The sequence below is a fragment of the Lineus longissimus genome, chromosome 2, assembly GCF_910592395.1.
Source record: "Lineus longissimus chromosome 2, tnLinLong1.2, whole genome shotgun sequence".
Taxonomy (NCBI): Eukaryota; Metazoa; Nemertea; class Pilidiophora; order Heteronemertea; family Lineidae; genus Lineus; species Lineus longissimus.
Genome location: NC_088309.1, coordinates 28,091,552 through 28,101,703, shown reverse-complemented (window position 1 = coordinate 28,101,703; position 10,152 = coordinate 28,091,552). Strand labels below are relative to the sequence as shown.

Below are 10,152 nucleotides of genomic sequence, written 5' to 3'. Positions count from 1 at the left end.
TCCAATACAGTGGAACCCCGGTTGGCGACCACCCCGCTAACGCGACCACGATTCTCCGGCCCCGAATGGTTTCCTCTCTAATTACCATTAAGAGACCCCCGCTAAGACGACCACCCCGGTACCCCGACCACGACCACTGGCTTGGCCGGTCCCAAACTGAAAATCAACCCCGCTAACCCGACCACCAGGCCTAATTGCCGTAATCGGTCGCGACCGCGGCATAGTAATTAGCACCTCGCTGCCAAGCTTTGTTGAGACGGGGACAATGGCCATGGGAATACATATGAAAACAAAAAATACAATGTGATTTTGCAGGTATGATCAATTGTATAAGTGTAAATGAATAAATAAACTTTCCTTTTCTAACGTTTTCATGGTTTGTTTTCATTACTGAGCCAGTTCAGTACCAGACATGCGCACTCAGCAGCAGCAAAATCATGTGATTTGCGTGATTTGCATATGAACTTATAATAAACGGCGGGTAGGTTGTGGAACACAGCATGTTTATTTCAGATATGAGGTAAGCTCACGTGACAATCCTACTCTAATGACCCTCGGCTCCAAGTCGACCTCGGCCCTAGTGACATCCGCCGCCGCGAAGCATGATGCAGATTTACGCTAACAATCGTAATTACTTAGAAGAGCTGTCATAATGACAGCAACCAAAGTCAGTCGATATCAAGCAGTTGATGACTGATGAGGAAAATAGCTGACTGAAAAAGAGGAGTTTCCATGACAACTTTACCATGACATCGACAGCACCTTAGTTATTAGGGTCTCTTCAGGGACTAGGGTCATTAAATTCCGCTGAACGGGTCAGCCACGGCATGGAGTGCAACCAGACTACGGGACAGTTCGACACGAGAGTCTTGGACGCCCTAGGTGGATACATGGCAATCGCATGTAAGTGATCTCATCGTTATCTTTTTTTATTAATATGCATGTAACCTGACTAGATTGCCAGACATTGTGTTTTAATGACCTTCCATCGTTTATTTTTGAGCACCTCAAGAGGCAAGTCACACTTACTTACTGAAGGTGCTCAATTATAAAATCATCTTGACCATACACGCGTCAATAGGCTGAGGCTACGGAGGCAATATGTTACCACTAGAAGTTCATGCCATTACATAAAATTTTTCAGAATTTTGAACTTTGAATGAGTTCAACAATTTTGGCGGGAAAACCTAATCATGATTTTCAACTTCACCAACGCGTCCATCCCTGTAACGCGACCATTCAACCTCGGTCCCATTATTGGTCGTGTTACCGGGGTTCCACTGTACTTATTCCTCGCGAAATGTCGTAGAAGGTTGGGTTTGGGAGAATGGCTCATTAGAGGTTTTACATCTATTTCAAGCTTTTCTCGCCAATTAGGCCGGCTGAGGAGTATCGCTCATCCAAGTAGTAATCAACGGAGGAGACGAGCCGGTCTGAAATCAGGCTACTAATTTGCATGATAATCTTGTCAATAAGTACCCAAACCAGTGCTCCCCGCGCCGTTTCTGTCGGTGCCTGTCAACAGATGATAATGCCGGTGTACTTGGCGAAACTGTTGTGGTATCACGCGTAATTTTTGTGTGTTATATCAATACTGTCATAAGTGTCACCCGCTAACGAAAGAGTCAGTCAAATTTGGCTACATCATTTTCTTCCAAACGCATATCTGTAATGTCAGGCGCCCGGCTAAAATAATGTCAAACGATATACAAGAGGGTGTACGCAGTCTGCGCTATACGGCTCTCATGTCACTGAAATTCCTGACCTTTATTTCAGCCGTCCTTGGGATGATTGGTAACGCTTTAGTTGTGGCCGCGTGGATAACTCACAGGAAGCTCAGGGCTCCTTCAAATGCTTTCCTCATCAACCTGGCCATTTCTGACTTCAGTATGCTCTGCACATCTGGGATGCTGACCTCTGTCGCTTTGCTAATGGTCAGTAACACTTTTCTGTATTACCATCAATATATAATCACAGTCTTTCAAATTGTTTTCGAAAACAGATTTTAGAGCATCTACGGTAAACATCAATCCTGGGGAGCAGGTGCCTCATCAACATCAACATGAAATTGTGCTTCCTCCTTCGTCAAACCCTCGTTTTTGATGTTTCCCTCTAAGGCGATTAACGAGCAGATCTTAAAAGGGCATCCTTACCATTAATTGGATGACGAGCTATATTTACAATGGGAGCGTATGATATTAAAATAAGGCTCGATCAGCGAGTTAATGTTGCAAAGATCTTTAAAGTCCTATGGTAATGAAAACACTATTTCCCCTTATATTGTCCGTCAGTTCAATTAGAAAATGATTAAAAGTGCCTTTGTGATATAATCCCGCTGACGTTTCCCTCTGTCTGCTTCCAGATGTAGACTAATTTCGGTCACGCGTTGGTTGTTAAATCAAGGGAGAATTTTTTTACTTACAAGTGAATAGATCAGTCTAGGTTGGGTTTTGAGCTTCTGGAAAAAGTTCGACTAAAGCCGGAAAGAAATGAATCCTATATGTCTGGTTATGAAACAGCTTATGATAATTTGAATGTTCAATCTGGAATAAGTTAGAAATGTAAAACGGATCAATTATTAGCTGTAGTCTTCCTCTTCCAGCCCTTATCCGTATACGGATAATGCTCTGTAGAAAGAGGACGAGTTTGTGTACATTTCTAGCTGTATACTTCATGTAAGAATCCGTGTTGTCCCTGATCTCAACCCTAAAGGCCGTCAGATACAGAGTATGTACGAGTTACTTTCTGATATGTTACATGTGTTCTATTGTAAATACCCTTCAATATTAGACACAATAATTTGTACGTTGAAAGCGTCAGTTCATTATTCTTGGCATTGTGTCATCAACAGCTTCGTGTCATATATAGCCGATCGCACGTCATCACAGGGTTCTGTCCCACAAAGGCATGATCGCTTTCGAGCGCCGCAATTATTCAATAAACATGATCACCGAATAGAAATGATACGGATCGTAGAGAGGCTAACTAGCATGCCAGTAACGCACTAATCAGCGCGCATTTGTCGTCTGCCATTGAAGACAGAATATGCCAACGCCTTTAGTTCCTCGACAGCGGGAAATTGGTTCCGAATGACATGTTTATGCAAGGATGTCATTCGGAATGGCTGTTGCAGAAAATTCGCCTTGGTTTTTTATAGCATCACAATCCAAGGGATTCTCCCTTTTAGTACCCAGCCCAGCAAGATCCTTTGCCAATCAATTGATCTGTGATATAGACGAATTATGAATTTGCGACGACGAAATTGGCCAAGTCGGTTCGTCCGTTTTTCAACACGAGCACGATGTTGGTAAGCGTGCATGTCCATCACCTTCAAAATAAAACTGGATACAACTACATGTAACTGCAAAATGAAACGTGGGTTACTTTGGAACTAAAATTAGTAATTCGTCGTGAGATTTGCCATATATCGCTATGTATTTCACGACGTCACCACAGAGTCTCCATTTCAAATCATTCCTAATCTCTCGATGCCTCTCGCTTTTCAGCACTGCTGGCCGTTCAGTTATGTTGTGTGTCAGTTTTGTGGATTCTTTGCCTATACCACGGGCCTTGCCTCACTGGCTACACATTTCTTCATAGCTGCTTCCAGATGTGAGCTCATCGTGCACAAGTCGAAAGTATTAGGTAAGAAATACATAATCCATGATGTAACACCGGTGACAAGACGACGAGTGACAAATAATCAGAACTGAGATGAACATCACGACGTATCTCGGAGGTCAGGACTTTGGACACAGCTAAGGTTTCATGGGAAACTAATGGATAAAAAATATAGTGACGGAAAAAAGACAATGGAAATGCACGGACAAATGACAACTGTTAATTAGAGAACGAAAAAAATAGACATCGGTAACAAAGGACTATGCCAAAAAGGATTAAATACAGTATATAAATAATGATATTCTTGCCGCCCTTTCCTTAGGTGTCAATCTTATGAGAGGTAAACTGTCACTGTTGTCTTATACTATTACAATTGTCACCTCTCTTTATTTTCAGCCATCTGTAGTCCAGTCAAGGTGATACCAGCGATATGGGTCTTCGCCTTATTTTGGTCCACCTGCCCCCTCATTGGGTGGAGCGGATATGCACGAAATCAGGTGAGTTCAACCATTAGCTTCCCCAGTTGCCTCATTGATTCAAGTTGATGATGGATTTCATCAAAACGAGTGTCTAACCAAGCAATGGATAATAGCCAACATTGTCTACATCACTTGTATCTAGTCTTTCTTGCTCACATGTGACATTAAGTGGGATATACATAAGCCAACATTGTCTACATCATTTGTATTTTGTCTTTCTAGCTCACATGTGAAATCGAGTGGGATATACATAAGCCAACATTGCCTACATCACTTGTATCTGGTCTTTCTTGCTCACATGTGACATTAAGTGGGATATACATAAACCAACATTGCCTACATCACTTGTATCTAGTCTTTCTTGCTCACATGTGACATTAAGTGGGATATACATAAGCCAACATTGCCTACATCACTTGTATTTTGTCTTTCTAGCTCACATGTGAAATCGAGTGGGATATACATAAGCCAACATTGCCTACATCACTTGTATCTTGTCTTTCTTGCTCACATGTGAAATCGAGTGGGATATACATTAGCCAACATTGCCTACATCACTTGTATCTTGTCTTTCTAGCTCACATGTGAAATCGAGTGGGATATACATAAGCCAACATTGCCTACATCATTTGTATCTTGTCTTTCTAGCTCATATGTGAAATCGAGTGGGATATACATAAGCCAACATTGCCTACATCATTTGTATCTTGTCTTTCTAGCTCACATGTGAAATCGAGTGGGATATACATAAGCCAACATTGCCTACATCATTTGTATCTTGTCTTTCTAGCTCACATGTGAAATCGAGTGGGATATACATAAGCCAACATTGCCTACATCATTTGTATCTTGTCTTTCTAGCTCACATGTGAAATCGAGTGGGATATACATAAGCCAACATTGCCTACATCATTTGTATCTTGTCTTTCTAGCTCACATGTGAAATCGAGTGGGATATACATAAGCCAACATTGCCTACATCACTTGTATCTAGTCTTTCTAGCTCACATGTGAAATCGAGTGGGATATACATAAGCCAACATTACCTACATCATTTGTATCTTGTCTTTCTAGCTCACATGTGAAATCGAGTGGGATATACATAAGCCAACATTGCCTACATCATTTGTATCTTGTCTTTCTAGCTCACATGTGAAATCGAGTGGGATAAGCCAACGCCAGCCTACCTTGCCTATATCGTATGCATCTTTATATTAGTCTTCGTTGGTCCATTCATGGGCATGATCATATGTTACATCTTAATCGTGTTGGAGGTGGTGAAGAGCAAGCGAACCGTTCATGGGACACTCAGGCAATCAAAGATCATCAAACCAGGGGATATACGATTAGTTAAGGTAACTTCAAAGGCAATCGTCTGTCACATACAGATACGACGTAAAAACCCCATTCCAGAAGCAATATCTTTCGAATTGTAGACCAGCAAGAGTAAAATACTCTTGCTAACATATTCTTTTGGCTTTATCACAGATCTCAATAAGTGATTGGTAAGCTCGCCACACCAAGGAAATGTGTGGGTGATATAAATCAAGACTAGCAGTCAGTTCTCTTCCGACAAGCATGATCGTCAACATGACGTTTTCAGCATCAACTTTTTTATGGCGAGTATAATTAGTCCCTTATAGCTTATTGCGTCAATGTGTGCGATACAATGTACTTGTTTACGATGGAGTCATACAGTTTATAGACTGCTTTTCATTTCAGATGATGCTAATGATGGCCATTGCCTTCATGACCTGCTGGGTTCCCTATGCTGTCGTTTCTTTCATGAAGGCCTTCAATCTCCGCGATGACTCTCATATGTATTATCTTGCCAATGTCCTACCACCTGTATTTGCCAAGTCCTCCGCTTTGGCAAACTTCATAATATACATTATGACGAATAAGAACTTCCGTGCTGCACTTTACAACATGTTTCGTGGACAATGCGCTGAGAGCCGGCCGGGCTTGGACTTTAGTAGCAGCACAATCCCAGCTGGCACACCCTTGTCATTGTCTATAGAGATCCAAAGACGGAGGATAGATTTGAACCAAGACGGACAGGACCCAACTGCAGGTGCCGCCATGTAGCCATGGACTGTATGTGTCTAATAAATCACCTATGGCTGTGTTTATATAGGATTCTTTAATCCTAAGAGCAGATTTTGCCTTGTCTTTCATGTTGGTTGATAGGCCTACACCGGCACCTGATGGTGACAAGTGACAACGTGAATCTAATGCAATATCGGCCAGTACGTAATTAACAAGCTTTGGTGGTTGTCGATTTGCCACGCCTCGCCCTTCCAAAAGTAACATTTAACACAAAGTGGTTACTGCATTTAAACATCTCGTGGTTGGTAACGCATACCCAAGCGTATTGTGTATGTTCTTTGATCGCACGATGGACCGGTAGTCTCCCCAAATTGTGCGTCCGAAAATCCCTTAGTGTTTGCATATAAAATAAATCCCGAATGGAGCTTTCTAATTGCTTAACGTGATCACTGTCTGGGGTGTTTTCATTGACCTACGCATGTATTTGATAATCGTCCATTACGCAGATACTCAAGGGACGCTGACTAACTGGCCAATGATACAAGGTTGATTCAGCCCCTGGCAGTAAGCGATATAGCAATGGACAGTAACGCCTGTGCTCCAGTCCAGCCAGAGGTGGTGCGCCGCATAGGCAATACATAACCCGCCAGTATTTGGCTCAATCTCCCAGGGCAAGTGCCCCTCAATAATTAATCAGCGAGTGACTTATGCGATCATTAGTCAAGCACGATGCTTCTATATTGCCTCGTCGGGATTACACATATTCTGAATCGTTGCCGAGATACATGATGTTGGACTACTCGTGTCATCGTCAGTGCGTTGTACTAGTATCCACATCGTTTTGAGGTTTGGTAGACTGTGAAAGATTTGCCAAATTCATCTCTAGGATACATGACATACGAAGATACCCTAGTTATCCGTCATGTTTGCGGTACTTATCAATTTGCCTGAAGATTGTGCTTTGTTTTTTCGACGTGGATTGGCTATCACGGATTTAAGAGCGTTACCAATAACGAAATGTTATTCTATGACCCCTTCCTATGAATGTTGCCTTTAAAGCAAATTGAGGAGCTTTCTTTACTGACACCTGGTGAAATCAAACTTGCATCCTGGTCTGGGTAATCTTTGATTGATATTTCCATCCTCGTGGAACACCAATCAGTGGTTGGTGGACTCATTTTCGAGGGTACACCTGGACAAGGTTTTGTTTCCTTGTGGCGATAATGGAGTAGCAGTAATCGTGGATATAAGGGACCACTGCCTGGCATTCCTACACAACGCCGACAGGATATAGACGTATCTAAGAGAAAATATCAACAACTAACAGAAACATCGCTTTTATGGTGATTTCTCTAACGGAGACACGGGGATATGTGTTCAGCAAGTGTGTGTTGGATTTATTTCCTATCAGAACCAGATTGACAACAAAGGAAAACTAAACATCTTGTGAAAAAAGTTCTGCGCTGTTTTTCTTCGCATATCATTATAAGAAACGTATGGCTCTCAAGTTACCGTTAAGATCCTCTAGCAGCAAAGCAGAAGTCACGTTTTCAAAAAGCTCCATTGCTTTATTGATATCCCTTTGCAGTTGGAGATAATTTGTCAAAGATGCGGCTGGAGATATGTGTGATGTTTTTAAACATTTTTCTTATATTCGTGTTGTTGACAGTGGTGGTAGTGAGATTCTATATTGCCAAACCCAGTGACGAGGAATGGTGGGTCGAGCCCGCCAGTCAGGAACTTGGCCACACAGGGCAATAACCCTGCGTGTTGTTGACAGTGGTGGTGGTGAGGTTCCATATTGCCAAACCCAGTGTATGAGCCCGCAAGGCTTGAACACTCGGAAGTATATGTAATATGCAGGGTTCCAACCGATTTTAACTGGCCTAGCGACTCGAGTGAAAAACGGCAAAATCGGCTGCTCCAAATTCAAAATCTTAAATTTTCATGATTTCCAAGCCCTCCTTACCTCATTTCCAACTCTAAAACTGTTGATTTAGGCACCGACCAGCATATTACATATACTCTACACCCCCCCCCCCCCCCCAAAAAAACCCACTAAAGTTCCTTAACACAAATTTTCTAAAAAACCTAACTAATAAAGGGTTAAAATCAACTACGCGAAAACGTTAACCCCAAACGATATCCAACGGGTATTTTATGTGTGTGTAACATGGAAATGTTAGAATTGTTGGATATCGTTTGGAGTGACTCGGGGGATTAACGTTTTTGCGTGAGTAGTTGATTTTAACCCTTTATTAGTTAGGTGTTTTTAGAAAACTAGTGTTAAGGTTTTTTGTGGGGGTGTAGAGTATATGTGATATGCTGGTCGGTGCCTAAATCAACTGTTTTAGAGTTGGAAACGGGGTGCGGAGGGCGCGGAAATCATGAAAATTTATAATTTTGAATTTGGAGCAGCCGATTTTGCCGTTTTTCACTCGCTAGGCATGTTAAAATCGGTTGGAACCCTGCATATTACATATACTCTCGGACACAAACATACTTGAGATAAACCGCAGAGAAAGTGATTTCAACATTGTGTACATTACATGTCTTTATTTCCATTTTATAACACAATGTCTTCCTGGCTTTATACTGCATTTCTATTTCTAGTTACAAGGACACGAGTGAAATAGCAATGGACAGAATTAATATGACGATTATAGCTCATAAAGCTGCATGAACAAGTCAAATTACATTTAATGTTTCTCCAAACAACATGCTCATATTGTCACCGGAACTATGTCACGTGCTCAACACATCACAATTGTATTTAACTTTACAAGTGTATATTTGCATGTTATGAACTTTACATACTGTGTAGACGCACGCTATAGTCGGTTTTGGTGGTCTGTTTCGTATAGGCCTTTTGCATGTCATAGGCAAAGGGCTTTTTGTACAGGCGCCCTCAACCTACGTATACACATGATGTAATACTCCTTGTCTTCTTCTGACTCGCCGACTGTATGCATCTCACAATGAGTGTACAACTTCCACCAACAGAGCTATCAACATTTACATATGGATCTGCGTTTCGACATGATCTAAGAAGCCCAATACATTTTTGTGTTTCTGTTCCTTTTTCGAACCACGGTCTTTCAAATAAATTCATTTGAAAGAGTCTGCTCCAACTGAACCAGATGATACATCTGCTCATTGGCTAAGCTTGATCACCGTCTAGATGTCCAGCGTTAGTACAGGATATTCTGGTTCCCCTTCAGTGGTGGATATCCTTGGATATCTTCATGGATATGCCATCCTGGTGATCATCATCGTTGGGGCGATGGGCAACACGTTGACAATGGTAGTTTTCTTCCGGGCCAATCACGGCAGTGACCCAACTGTCCAATATTTCACATGCATCACCATTGCCGACACAGCCGTTCTACTATTCCTTGCCATGCCAGACTGGCTGCGTTACGGTATGCCGTATGTTATTGGAAATACCTCGTTCAATCTTTATGGTACATTAAGTGTAACGTGCAAGTTGTTCAAGTTTTGCTTTTACACCAGCGGCACATTTTCTTCGCTTTGTTTAGCCAGCTTCACGATAGAGAGAGCCATATTTGTTTGGTTTCCTTTCAAACGCGCTTTGCTTTCCAGCAAGAACCGGAAGTGCATCATCGCCGCCAGTTTTATAGTCAGCATTGTTACTAATATACATGTCGCCATTTTCTTTGACAATTACTTTGGCGCGGCAGGTTCGGATTTTCTGTATTGCTATTATAAAAATGTAACCGTCGACTTCATTATTGACAGTCTTCGCTACGTCATCATCCCGTGTCTTCTCATTCTGATTTTCAATCTGATAATCATTATCGGGTTGCTTCAATCCCAGGAGAAGAGTAAGGCTGTATCTGCCGTACACAAAGATGACAAGTCTGGCAGTGTCCTAGTGAATCTGTTCCTTGTTTCATTGTTTTACATCGTCTTCAACATTCCTCGAACTGTTATCTGGACGTACTATGAAATCTTGGAACACAGACATAGCAATGTTGACCCC

At 41.9% G+C, this 10,152-nt stretch overlaps 1 protein-coding gene across 1 annotated transcript; it reads left to right on the top strand.

The window, feature by feature from the left end:
- Positions 1–827: 827 nt before the first annotated feature.
- LOC135483057 (visual pigment-like receptor peropsin) lies at positions 828–6,188 on the top strand. The gene is made up of 6 exons (XM_064763566.1): positions 828–903; positions 1,777–1,934; positions 3,507–3,645; positions 4,018–4,118; positions 5,246–5,455; positions 5,823–6,188. The coding sequence occupies exons 1-6, from the start codon at positions 828–830 to the stop codon at positions 6,186–6,188; spliced, it is 1,050 nt and encodes a 349-aa protein (XP_064619636.1).
- Positions 6,189–10,152: the final 3,964 nt, after the last annotated feature.

What these genes read in the sequence shown, in the direction of transcription:
- LOC135483057 (XM_064763566.1), top strand. Translation starts at nt 828, where the DNA reads ATGGAGTGCAACCAGACTACGGGACAGTTCGACACGAGAGTCTTGGAC. An exon ending in TGGATACATGGCAATCGCAT is followed by an intron (nt 904 to 1,776) that starts GTAAGTGATCTC and finishes CCTTTATTTCAG; the next exon opens with CCGTCCTTGGGATGATTGGT. An exon ending in GCGGATATGCACGAAATCAG is followed by an intron (nt 4,119 to 5,245) that starts GTGAGTTCAACC and finishes TTGTCTTTCTAG; the next exon opens with CTCACATGTGAAATCGAGTG.